The sequence below is a fragment of the Rhinolophus sinicus genome, chromosome 14 (genome assembly GCF_057876585.1).
Source record: "Rhinolophus sinicus isolate RSI-liver-muscle chromosome 14, RSI-T2T, whole genome shotgun sequence".
Classification (NCBI taxonomy): domain Eukaryota; kingdom Metazoa; phylum Chordata; class Mammalia; order Chiroptera; family Rhinolophidae; genus Rhinolophus; species Rhinolophus sinicus.
The window spans coordinates 78685516-78699370 of record NC_142514.1 but is presented as its reverse complement, the minus strand read 5'-3'; the positions used below and the strand labels follow the sequence as shown (position 1 = coordinate 78699370).

Sequence of the window (13855 nt, the reverse complement as noted above, 5' to 3'; positions counted from 1 at the left end):
GGATGGATATTTATTTGATAAAGCAAATACAACAAAATATCAGCATGTAGGTGCTGGTAATATGTTTGTCCACTGCACACTTTCAACATTTCTTCTGTGTGAATGTGATAATCAAATTTGTGGGTGGAGAAAAAATCCAAAAGACATATTTGGTTATTTCTGTAGGGATGTTTTTTCCCCTCTCCAACGACTAATCTTATTTTCTTCCCCTAGAACCTTATAACACCTGGACACATCAACTGACTAACCTATTTCTCATGCCTGCTCCTTAAGCTTGGACATACTGTTTCCTTATATATTGACCTTGAAACAACCCTAAATTTGATTCCACCATGCTCACCCAAATTTTGACTTGGTTGATCTGAAGTGGGTCCCACTAAGGTGGCAAAAAGAAAGTCTATAATTGGGTGCTTACAGAAACCTCAACTGAACAAAACCACCGAAAATGTGGGACTTACTATATGTTAACTTTATAATACCTTTACTTGGGTTATCTCACATGAGGTAGACACCATTGCTGTGCAAGAGGAAACTGAGGCATGGAGATATATGGCCTAATATCCTGTAGCTTAAACAGCAGACATCCTACAGACACAAGCTAAATATACTTACTATTCACATCTCCATGTTAGAGAAGGAAGTTGCCCTTTCTGTCTCCCGCTGCTGCAAGGAGAGGCGCTGTCACCATGTTCACGCATCTGCAACGGAAGGCTGTGCGCAACTGCTCTAGCATCCTGATCAGAAGGAACAAGCCTACATACAGCACTGAGCCCAATAATGTGAAAGCCTGCAACTCCTTCCGCTGTAACGGGCTGATTCACCGCAAGAATATGGACCTGGAGCGAGGAGCCAACCGCAGAGGTGTGGTGGTCATCATGAAGTGGAGATCTAGCCAGTGAAAGCCATCCACCTCCTACATGAGGACAAACATCAACACGAAGGCTCGGGCCCCCCTCAGCAGCATCCGGAACATGATCGCCGAGGTCTGCGCATGGCCGACACCCACAGCGCCAGTGCCATCCTGCGCAGCCAGGAGCCAGGGACACTGAAGAGGAAGCAGGCTCGCCCCACCCAGGGCTCCTGAGCACCTTCCTGACCACAAACAATACAGCATAAAGCATCAGCTGACTTTCTCGGAAGGAAGGAAGGAAGGAAGGAAGGAAGGAAGGAAGGAAGGAAGGAAGGAAGGAAGGAAGGAAGGAAGGAAGGAAGGAAGAAAAGGAAGAAGTTGATGTATAAAAAGGTTACTTTTACCAAGGTCATCCACGCCACTAAGTGGCAGGGCTGTACCTGACCTGATAATATCAAGCATTTAAATCTCCCGAATACCAGTCTCATCATATACCACTCACTTATTCTCTATTGGTAAAAGCCAACGGGCCGTTTAAGGAAACTGACCAGGGCTTGGGAGGTCTATGGCTGGAGCTGGGCTTCCTGTTACTCTCTAGTCCCAACTTCCTGTAAAACTTTATGGTTCTAACTTCCTGTAGGAGGTGTTATAAGGGAACCTTCTTGAGAGAGCACTTTTTTTTTTTTGCACGTGGATGAATGGCCCGAAGGTGCGCGGATTCCCACACTGCTGTGCTGGTTTTGTTTTCTTATCCCCAGTACACTTTTTTTTTTTTTTTTTTTTTTTTTTTTAAAGGCGGACGCAGCTCCCAGAGCCCATGTGGGGATCAAATTGGCAAATGGTGTTACTAGCACCATGCTCTAAACAACTGAACTAACTGGCCACCACCTGAATAAATCCTCTTTTTGATGAACTATCTAAAAGGTTACTTTTGTCCAATTAACACTATCAGTGAACATTTTCATTATACCAATGAGATTGATATCACAGTGGAGGCAAAATGACCATGTTTAGTGAGTAACAATCCCTACAGAGGAAGGGAGGTTATGCAGATCAGAGAGGAGATAAGACAGAGGTCTTAGGGGTTAGAGGGTCATAAAGCTCCTAACAGTTACTATACCAGGTATGAAGAGCAAAATAATCAAGAAACGTTTAACCAGTATCACCACACCCCAAATGTCTCAATTCAGCAAAATCAGACCAAATTGAATTACCAGTGAATTGGCTAACATTAAGCTACCTGAGATTCAGCTAAATAATGATATTTTTAAAAATTGCAACTGAAGGGTAATAGGCAAAATTTACAAATCTGTCATCAGACAAACACTAAACCAAACTGATTTTTTCCATATGCAGAGATAAACTTTAAAAAGGCAGGCCACAAAAAAACAAACAACCCAATTGAAAAATGGGCAGAGGACTTGAAGAGACATTTCTCCAAAGAGGACATACAAATGGCAAATAGACATATGAAAAAATGCTCAACATCACTAATCATCAGAGAAATGCAAATCAAAACCACAATGAGATATCACCTCACCCCAGTCAGAATGGCTATCATCAACAAGACAAATAATAACAAATGTTGGAGAGGCTGTGGAGAAAAAGGAACCCTCATACACTGTTGGTGGGAATGCAGACTGGTGCAGCCGTTATGGAAGGCAGTGTGGAGGTTCCTCAAAGAATTACGAATAGAATTGCCATATGACCCAGCAATCCCTCTCCTGGGTATCTACCCAAAAAATCTGAAAACATTTAGAGATAAAGACACGTGTGCTCCAATGTTCATTGCAGCTTTGTTTACGGTGGCCAAGACATGGAAACAACCAAAATGTCCTTCGATAGATGAATGGATAAAGAAGTTGTGGTATATATACACAATGGAATACTATTCGGCGGTAAGAAAAGATGATATAGGAACATTTGTGACAACATGGATGGATCTTGAGAGAGTAATGCTGAGCGAAACAAGTCAGACAGAAAAAGCAGAGAACCATATGATTTCACTGATATGTGGTATATAAACCAAAAACAACAAAAGAACAAGACAAACAAATGAGAAACAGAAAGTCATAGACACAATAGTTTAGTGGTTGCCAGAGGGTAAGGGGGGCGGGGTGTGGGGGGTGGGAGATGAGGGTAAGGGGGATCGAATATATGGTGATGGAAGGAGAACTGACTCTGGGTGATGAACACACAATGGGATTTATAGATGATGTAATACAGAATTGTACACCTGAAAAAAAAAAAAAAAAAAAAAAAAAAGGCAGGCCACACATTTTAGGGAGGAATATAAAAACTGGTCTAAAGTACAAACTCATGTTACATTACTTGATACTAATTTCCTTATGTAAACAAGGTAACACAAATAATCCATTTCACAAATGTAAATATGTCTACAGAAAGAGTTTTAATGACAAAAGAAAAGTGATTTGCTAAGAAAACTATAACATTTTATACAAGTTATAATCAATAGCATTCAAGACAACTTCTTTGAAGATATTACAATACATGGATACATTCCCTCCTTTTGCAACACTCCAGCCCAGCAACAAGTAAAAACTAAGGGAAAAAAAGACCCTCACGACCAGTAACTGAGCCAAGGCCTCCAACATAAATATCACAAGAGGGCCCTATGGTAGAAAGTCCAAACCGCCAAACCAGTCATGACTCTGTTCAGTCAGAGTCCCAATAACCAAGGCGCTAAATAGAAAAAGAGGAGATGAAGAAACTGAAAACAAAGACCCCCAACTCTATATAAAAGCCAGCAAGGGAAAATATAAATAGACATGAAGAAAATGAATACTAATACATGCCATAATTTGAATCTAAACATGAGTTTACCTTCAACAGAAACTGTTACAAGATCTCCTATGTAATGTCAAAAAATATACTTCTAAAAAACTCACATGTCAATGAGGAAGTCACAAATGAAATTTAATTAGAAACAAATGACAAATAAAAGCACTGTGAACCAAAACTTAAATGACCCAGCCAGGCTGAAGGTGATTTATAAAAGGACTAAAAGGACACTTGTGTTCAGCTCAAAGTAGGGAGAAAACAAATACAGCTACTGCTAGAAAGAAACATTAAATTAACCAATCTTCCTTTAATCTGTATCTTTTGCTAAATTTTATTCAACATATATAAAGGACTCTTCCTAATAAAAGAAATAACCTATGAAAAAAAAGGATAAAGAGAAAAAACAAATGGCAAAGAAACTCATAAAAAAATGTCTCCCCTCCCTAGTAAACAACAAAATGCAAAATAGAACTCCAATGGCATGCCACTTCACAGACATCACATGGCAGAAGAGACATATCAGTAAAATATTACCGCAGGTAATGTCTGAGAGTTTACTGCCTATATTTTCTCTTAAGAGTTTTATGGTTTCAGGTTTTACATTTAGGTCTTTAATCCATTTTGAGTGTATTTTTGTAAATGGAGTAAGAAGGTGGTCCATTTTCAGTTTTTTTTTTTTTTGCTTATGAACATTGGAAAATTACGTTTGCAAACTCATCCTAGAAAAAGTGCTGCATACCTCATTGCTGAATATCACCACTGTCACCTCTGAAGTACTCCCCTTGAGAAGTTATGCACCGAACCAGTGCCTGCAGTCCACCCTTCAAACCAATTTTTTTTTAAAATTTTATTTTATTAAATTTATTTGGGTGACAATTGTTAGTAAAATTACATAGATTTCCGGTGTACAATTCTGTATTACATCATCTATAAATCCCATTGTGTGTTCATCTCCCAGAGTCAGTTCTCCTTCCATCACCATATATTCGATCCCCCTTACCCTCATCTCCCACCCCCCATCCCCCGCCTTTCAAACCAATTTTGGAACTCTTTTTCTGGAATGGCCATCAGAGCTGTCATCTTATTACGCTTGATGTCCTGCATCTCATGAAAATGTTTTCAATATTTCCTTCATCTTTAGGTAAAGAAAGAAGTCATTTGGGGCAGATTAGGTTAGCAGGGAGGGTGTTCTAATACAGTTATTTGTTGACTTGCTAAAATCTCCCTCACAGGCAGTGCTGTGTGCGCTGGTGCATTGTTATCGGCAAGAGCCATGAATTGTTGCAGAAAAATTCTGGTCATCTAATCTTGTCATGCAACCTTTTGTAGCACTTTGAATTAGTAAACTCAGGTAACTGTTTGTCAGGTTGTACAAATTCACAGTGATAATCCCTCTGATATCAAATAAGGTTAGCAACATCATTGCAACATTGTCTGCGGACTTAATTGTCAGACCTCGTATCTGTTCTATTTTTCAGCACTGTTTATTGAATTTACACTGTCTTTGCCCCAGTGTAAATTCTATTTGTCATAGATTAAATGACCATATTGGGATACGTTTATTTCTGGGTTCTCTATTTTCTTCCATTGATATATGTGTCTCTGTTTATGCCGATACCATGCTGTTTTGATTACTATGGCCTTGTAGTATAATTTGATATTAGGTAGCATGATGCCTCCAGCTTTGTTCTTCTCTTTTCAAGATTGCCATGGCTATTTGGGGTCTCTTATGGTTCCATATAAATTTTAGGATTATTTGTTCTAGTTGTGAAAAATGCCATTGGTATTTTGATAGATTCCATTAAATCTATATATAGATTGCTTTGGGTAGTATGGACATTTTAACTATATAATTTGTCCTATCCATGAGCATGGTATGTGCTTTTATTTATTTGTATCTTCTTTAATTTCTCTCTGTAATGTCTTATAATTTTTTGAGTACAGGTGTTTTGCTTCCTTGGTTGAATTTGTTTGTAGCTTTTTTTTTTTTTGATGCAATTGTAAATAGGATTTTTTCTAAATTTCTCTGATAATTTGTTATTAGTATAGCAAGTGCAAATGATTTTGTATCCTGCTACTTTTTAAATTCATTTGTCAGTTCTAATATTTTTTGGTGAAATCTTTGGTGTTCTCTACATATAATATCATGTCATCCACAAGTAATGACAGTTTCACTTCTTTCCAATTCGGATGCCTTTACTTCTTTTCCTTGTCTGATTGTTGTGGCTAGGACTTCCAGTATTATGTGGAATAAAACTGGTGAACGCAGATATCCTTTTCTTGTTCCTAATCTTAAGGGGAATACTTTAGGCTCTCCCCATTGAGCATGATGTTAGGTGTGGGTTTGTCTTATATGGCCTTTATTATGTTGAGGTATCCCTGTATTCTCCGTTTCCTGAGAGTTTTATTATAAACGGGTGCTGAATTTTGTCAGACATTTTTTCTGCATCTATTGATATGATCTGGGATTTTTTTTGAGGTGTTTCATGTTAATTGATTTGCAAATATGGAACCAACCTTGTATCCCAAGAATAAATCCCACTTTATTGTGGTGTGTGATCTTTCTATGTACTGCTGAATTTTGTTTGCTAATATTTTGTTGAGGATTTTGGCATCTATATTCATCAGGGATATCAACCTATAATTTTCTTTTTTTGTAATGTCTTTGTCTGGTTTTGGAATCAGGGTAATGGCGACCTTGAAGATGAGTTTGGGAGGCTTCCCTCCTCTTGAATTTTATGGAATAATATGAAAAGTATACATGTTAATTCTTTTTTGAATTTTTGGTAAAATTCACTTGTGAAACCATCTGGTCCAGGACTTTCGTTTGTCAGAGCTTGTTGACAACTGATTCGATTTTCTTAGTAGTAATCCCTCAGTTCAGATTTTCTGTTTGTCCATGATTCAGCCTTGGAAAACGTTATGCTTCTAGGAATTTATCCATATCTTTCTTGTTGTCCAGTTAGTTAGAGTATAATTTCTTGTAGTGTATTTGGAAAATTGTTTGTATTTCTGTGCAGTCTGTTGTAACTTCCCCTCTTTCATTTGTGCTTTTACTTATTTGGGCCCTCTCTATTTTTCTTGATGAGTCTGGCTAAAGATCTATCAGTTTTGTTTATCTCTTCAAACAACCAGCTCTTGGTTTCATTGATCTTCTGTATAGTCTTTTAGCCTCTATTTTGTTTATTTCCTCTCTGATCTTTATTATTTCCTTGCTTCTACTCACTTTGACTTTGTTTGCTGTTCCTATTCCAGTTCCCATAGATGTAAAGTTAGACAATTTATTTGAGATTTTTCTTGTTTCTTGAGGTAAGCCTTCATGGCTACAATTGGCCCTCTTAGGTCTGCTTTTGCTGGGTCCCACAGATTTTGGGTCAATGTCCTTTCATTTTCATTTTTCTCAAGGTATACTTTGATTTCTTCCTTGCTCTCATTGTTAACCTCTTCATTGTTTAGCAGCATGTTATTCCTTGTGTTTGTGTGTTTTCAGTTTTTTATTTTTGGAATTAATTTCTAGTTTCATACCATTGTGGTCAAGAGAAGTCACTTGATATGATTTCAATTGTCTTGAAATATTGAAACTTGTTTTGTGGCCCAATATGTGATCTATCTTGGAAAATGTTCCGCGTGTACCTGAGAAGAATGTATGTTCCGCTGCTCTAAAAATATCAATTAAATCTATCTGGTCTAGAGTGTCAGAGCTGCTGTTTTCTTGTTGATGTTCTGTCTGGAATATCTGCCCATTGGTGACAATGGGGTGTTAAAGTCCCCTATTTTGATTGTGTTGCCTTTATGCCAGTCATCATTTGTTTTATATATTTAGGTGCACTTATGTAGGGTGCATAGATGTTTACCAGGGTTATGTCCCCTTATTGGATTGATCCCTTTATCATTAGGTAATGTCCTTCATTGTATCTTATTACAGGCTTTTTTTAAAGTCTATTTTCTGAAATAAATATCACTAACCCAGCTGTTTTTCCATTTTCATTCATGTGAAGTATCTTTTCCCATTCCTTTACTTTCAGTCTATGTGTGTCTTTTGATCTGAGGTTGGTCTATTGTAGACATCCCAGGTAAGGGTCTTGTTTTCTTATCCATTCACTACGCTCTATCTTTCGATTGATTTATTTACCATTTATAATCAAAGTGATCATTGGTAGGTACATAGTGATCGTCATTTTACGATACACATTTTTTATCTTCTTTCCTTTGTTTTCCTCCCTCTTTTTCTTCAAGAAGTCTCTTTAACATTTGTAATACTGGCATGGTGGTAATGAAATCCTTAGCTTTTTGTTGTCTGGGAAGGTCTATATCTCTACTTTAATTTTGAATCACAGCTTTTCTGTGTAGTCTTGGTTGTAGGCCCTTGCTTCTCATCACTTTGAATATGTCCTGCTATTCCCTTGAGAGCCCTGTCTTGTTGAACAAGATGAGTTTTCTTAATTTCTTTATGTGTTCTTTCCTTTATGGATTCACAGCAAAGCCTAGAGGTCATTTTGCTATAAGCCACAGTGTGGCTTATATGGCTCTATGATATAAAAGTGGTTCCTGTGAGATGGGAAGGGAAGGACAAGGGAGGAATCAGGAAAGGGGATGAGAGAAGAGACACAGAGATTCAGAGTTTCTTACCTGTGTTGAGGATGGTTCTGGTCCATAAGAGATGATCAATCCCCCGTGTCTTGGTCTTGGCTGACGAATACGACATTGGTTTAAAAGCCAAGATAGCTTGAGAGAGAATCTGAGTCTGCCTAGGCTGATGCTCTGCTTCTCCCCATTGGCGCCCTACCAGGCTTGCTTTGGTAGGATCGGGGGACTAGAGATGGGCTCCAGGGAGCTTTCAACAGGTCCTTCTTGTGGCATGAAAGAGTTCCTGGAAGAACCGATGAGTGATTTAGAAGAGTGCTCAGAATGAAGAGTCACTGTGACTGCCCAGGATTCGCCATGTATGGGCGTGGTTACAGGAGTGTCATGGCAGGGGACAGCCCAGAGACGGGAGCCACAGGCAGGCCGAGCGGAGCCTCACAAGTACCAGTGGAGGGCCAGCAGTGAGACCCAGTCAGCAGAGGGAGTTTGCCAGGTTTCCTGGAGCAGTTGTCCTGCTAAAAGTTCTCAAGGGACACACCATTACTGACATCAGTGGTGGGTGAAGCCGGGACAGAAGTCTGTGCCCCAAAATTAGATGAGAAAAGCTACTTCTCAACCAGGGATCAACAGGAGACAGAAGAGTCTGAGAGATCACAGCTGCATACCTGGCTGGCAGGACAACCAAAGGCTCCTTCCAGACCCATCCAGGGACGTGAGAGAGTCAAGAGACAGACTGGGGGCATAGAATCCCAATGTTGACTTTGAGTTGACTGAATATTTACCTGAAAGACTCGAATTTTAAAATGGGAGAAATTATCAAAGAGTGCTTTTCTACATATCTGCACCCTTTTTGTCAGCCTAGTTTTAATTTTTGTTGTTAAGTCGTTTTCCATTTTAAACTATTCTTTTCAAAATCCTGTTATTTTCTTTTTCCCGTTATCCTGTTTGGGATTTAAAGTTTCATTTTACAAGTTTCAGCAGACTTGAACATGCTGTGCTTATTTCCAAACAATTGTTTGGGTATCACAATTTAAGAAAATATTGTCAAGATCTTTAACAAAAAAAGAGAAATGCTTCATTCTTAAACTCTTGTTGACAGTTTTATTTCTAAAGACAATCTTTAATATTGGTTGGCTTAATAAGTAATGATGTGTTTGAATTTCCTGTTTTGAGCAAAGCTGTCAAATATACTCATGGATTTGTCTCTCTGATAAAGTAAATCTGGAATGGGTCAAATGTGAAAATATAACTACAAAGAGAGGCAGAATTAATTGCTTCTGATCATTTGCCTCCATCAGGAACATTAGTGTAGTTTGATTATTGGCTGTAACTCACACATTCTGATAATCCCAGTTTCACTTTATGATTATCACCTTTTTCTCCCATGACATTGTGGCTTTCCTTTTGATCCTACTGTTTATAAATTGGATTCCTATATTCGCTCAGGTTCCACTTCATTTTGCTTTGGACCCTGGCCTCAGCTATGCAATTCTTAAGTAGTTATGATGCCTTTAAAATGTCTACAGAGTCTCAGTCTTTCTTCTTTTCAAACGAAAGGACCTCCTTCCCTCCCCTCCAGTGAGGGCTGGACTAGTGACTCCTCTCTAAGGAACAGCATGTAGTGGACAGGACGAAAGGTAACTTCTGAGATCAGGTCATAAAAGGCCTGTGGCTCCTGTTTGCTCTCTGGACCCCTCACCCTGGGGAAGACAACCAGCATGTCCTGTAAACACTCAGCAGGATGGAGATGCCTACAGGGTAGGGAAGCCCCAGCATCAAGAAGGGGTGCACCCACAAGGGGGTCCTCCCAGGTACAGTGAAGCCTTTGGATGCCTGCAGCTCCGCCTGACCTCTTGACTGTAGCCTCATGAGCCACTCAGTTCTTGTGGAGCCAGAATTAACCTAGAATTGCCCACACTTGATTCCTGGACCCACAGAAATTGTGTGAGATGATAACTGTTCATAGTTGTTTTAAGCTGCTGAGTTTAAGCATAATTCATTTTACAACAACTGATTCATAACTAGCTTTCTCACAAATATACACTACTACATATAAACGAACCAGAACAAAAATGTGGGTGAATTGGCATTCTCATGTCATCATGAAGACAGCCTTAGGTACAAGTGGGACCAAGGTAAACCCTTGTAGCCTCATTGCTGGTCACTTGCTCTTTTGTGGGAGTTGCTGAAGCTAAGGATTTTAACTCTGGTGTTTGTCAAGAGCTTGGCTTCCTTGTGGTTGACCACACAATAGGTAAAGATTATGCTGATTCAACAAGGACGACTAATCAATTCATTACAGGAAGGTGTGGCTTTTGGCTCACATGTATTTTCCTAAAATTTTTAGTCTAAGAAAAATACATTTACTCTGATATTACCCCAAATTCATGGTAGACTATGAAAAGACATATAATAACCAAGAAACTGAGGAATATCTTTCAATTGTTTGGTTCAGGCAGATAGTTAGGACATGATGGCCCCAAATCACTGTTTGAAGTTATAAATACCCAATCATATTTTCTCTTAATGATTTTTAATTCCACGAAGGGAAGCTTTGCTTTTTGAAAATAAAGCTTAATCATGCAGTTCGTTGTTCTTTTTCCCAATATATTTCTAAAGCTGGAATATTGTAATTTTATACATAAATATTGCTACAGCAGGATAATTTAATAGAAGATAGCATCTTGATTTAACTGATCCTAAAGGTATTTTTATAAAGTTAATCTTTCTATAAGGTGATATCCTAGAAACATAAGGCTATGTCTTTGCTAGGAGAAAAAGTGTGTCTAAATACCTATAAAGATGTGATGACACTGAATGATAATAATATACTTTGGAAATTAACTGTTAAACACAGGCCTATACGGAACTATCCCATAAAAGATGTCCCAAACCAGTTTACTCTCCCATAGTCATAATGACAAATGACAATGTCAACAACCAAATACTATTGTTCTCACACTAGTAAAGGCAATAATAATTTGTTCATTTTGAAGTTGTCATAGTTAAATTAAATATTATTGATACATAGCTGCTGTACACATCAACCCCCATTCTATAAAATTCAAACAAGTTTTGGGCTCATTTCCCCTCCCTACTTTCCCCTGGCAGTCTACATAAGACACTCTTCTGTCCAGGAAAGCTTGCTTACACCTAATTCTCAATCACTTCAGAAAGGCAACTGTACACAACTGAGATTTTTCTGAAGACTCTGAAATACAATTTTTAGATACATCTTTCATGTTAAGCTATCTTTAGTTACTTTTTCATGGGTGGCAAGTCCATCCCTGCTACTTGCTCGAAATAATTGTGTAAGTATCGTGCCATGTATCACACCCTGTCCTACCTGCTGCTGATGCCGCCTCCCAGTATTGGTCAGTCTGGAACTTCTGACACTCACCATAGCCCTGCCGCTCTCTGCAGATGTCCAGTCCTCCCTTCCAGAGGCTTGCTGCTCTGTGACATTCACCAGACAGAAAAAGGAGAGGACGGACCGATGGAAGTGCAAGTGGAACCCTGGCTCTGCCACCCTCTCCCAGTCACTAAGCTCTTTACTCCAATTTTCCATTCATCAGACATTTAATAATAATAGTATCTATGAAATGAGATAATAAATATCAAATGTTGGGAACAGTGCACAGTATACATTAAACCCTCAGTGAATGTTGGCTGTTACTATTATTAAGCTGCAGGGACATGGTACATACAGGTGTGGAAACTCAGATAGCAAACTAATGGCAGAGTCAGTAAAGCCAAATAACTGCTGTTTTAAAGTCTGACTTAGACGGTCTGTATTCTAACACCTACACACACACACACAATCTGTACCAAGTACAATAAAGTACAAGTGCATATAAATTACAGTTTTCTGTTTTAAAAACAGATAATAGTAACATACTATACAGTCAGCTCACTATACACAAAAATCATGAATAGCAGCTTCTCATTAAAATCTCCTTACCCTACTTACTGATGCTAACCATTAAGGAAAAAAGGTCCAGCAGGCTACACGCATGCTGCCACTCTCACAACACATTTATTGCTGTACGTCCAGACCCACTGCACAGGCATCTCTGGATTAGGTACATAAAGTTCCTCTGTAGAAACTTCTGCACACGTGATTCCACAATGTCTCCATTACTGGGAGAATTTTACAAATGAAGAGACGGTGGACAGCAGGGTCATCTGTATTCAATCATCTCCTGCAAATACCGTGAAGTGGGCACCTGTGAACAGCTCTCTCCACCTCTTCAGCATTTTCCAGACTTCAGTCAGCTAGCAACAGCAAAACCACACCACAGTGAAACCTACCAATGCAAAACAAATCCACAGAAAGTCAGAAATCCACACCCCCTCCACATCCTAATGCAAGCCTTGGTATGTCTTGTGTTTTTACAGTAATACTGCTCTCCCCACTCTACCTGCATCCTGGGTTGAACCAAAGTGCCAGAAATGCTGGAGGCAGAGCCCCAGTCACTGTCAGGCGTAATAATCCAATGGCAAGCTGGCAGGTGGCAGGCCAAGTAGAAGACCAAAGAACACAGCTGTGAGATTTTTCAGTGTGCTTAGGAAATAGGACAGAATGGCAGCGCGTGGCCAGGTGGACAAGAGGAGTATGACACCAAACTTGCAGTCAAAGTACATGTACACATAAAACACGAGTGGACAGCAAAATTGTTCAGTCCTATGTAGGATCTCTGGTTACACAGAGCAGCATCTGTAACCTCTTCTGCAAAGAGGGATTTGCAACCTCATTCTCAGGCAATACAATCCTTTTGCAGCGGTCACCCAAGCTACTTTGTAACAAAGTCTATTACCTTATGAATTTCTATGAAGCCCTATTATCTGCATTTTAATGCGCAGTCTGGTCTGTCTCCGAAAAGACATACTATAGACACACATTTCATATACATAATATATATTATTTATTAGAAACACAAATAGGGTATCGACTCCAGATTCTACAGTAAGAACTGATTAAAACTGCATAAGTTTGTTTGAAATTGTGGTGGTTTCTACAGAATGGTCTATATTACAAGGGAAAAGAAAAATATCGCCACTTTATTAATCCAGGATTTTAGGTTCTGTGGCTTTCTGGAAGAAGTGAGAAGCTGTAGATTCACCGAGGTGACAATGCACCTTGCTAGTTCCTGCTCAGGAGGGGAAAGGAGCTGGCCCAGGAAGCACATGGCATCTGCACATTGGTCTGAGGTCCCGCTGGGCTGCAGCATGTTTGAAAGATGAGGCTGGTGCTGTCTCAGGGCGACCTCGCAGAAAGGTGCTGAGTCCTGCGGACGAAGTGCTGGCTGCCTTTCATGGAAGGGTCGTGATCCTGCTCCCCTGGAATGCAGAGGCCAGTGAGTTCAAGCTCCTGTCCCCATGAACCCTCAGGGACCCCACCCTGGGGCTCTTCCTAAGGGACCCACAGGATCTGGTTTATTATGGAATCCAGTCCTGGGAATTATAGTGTACATGGGAGAAAGATGGCCCTAAGTGGAAAGTTCTAGGAAAAATCAAGCACAGCAAGACCCAAAGTTAAAGTAAAAACTTGTTATTTCTGGGCCCACATGCTAAGTCATGTCAGGTGAGAACAAAAGTCAAACTTTATTACTTAAAAAG

At 39.5% G+C, this 13855-nt stretch overlaps 1 protein-coding gene and 1 pseudogene across 1 annotated transcript in view; one reads left to right on the top strand and one right to left on the bottom strand.

Annotated features, from left to right (window-relative positions):
- The first annotated feature begins 686 nt into the window (after nt 1-686).
- On the top strand, nt 687-1084 carry LOC148755750 (large ribosomal subunit protein eL28 pseudogene; annotated as a pseudogene).
- Nucleotides 1085-13174: 12090 nt separating this feature from the next.
- LOC148755748 (nuclear pore complex protein Nup153-like) overlaps nt 13175-13855 on the bottom strand; it is a 44865-nt gene continuing 44184 nt past the window's right edge. Inside the window, 1 exon segment of the mRNA XM_088791365.1 lies at nt 13175-13576. Within this exon segment, the coding sequence (XP_088647491.1) occupies nt 13494-13576 (83 nt within the window). The 3' untranslated portion in view covers nt 13175-13493.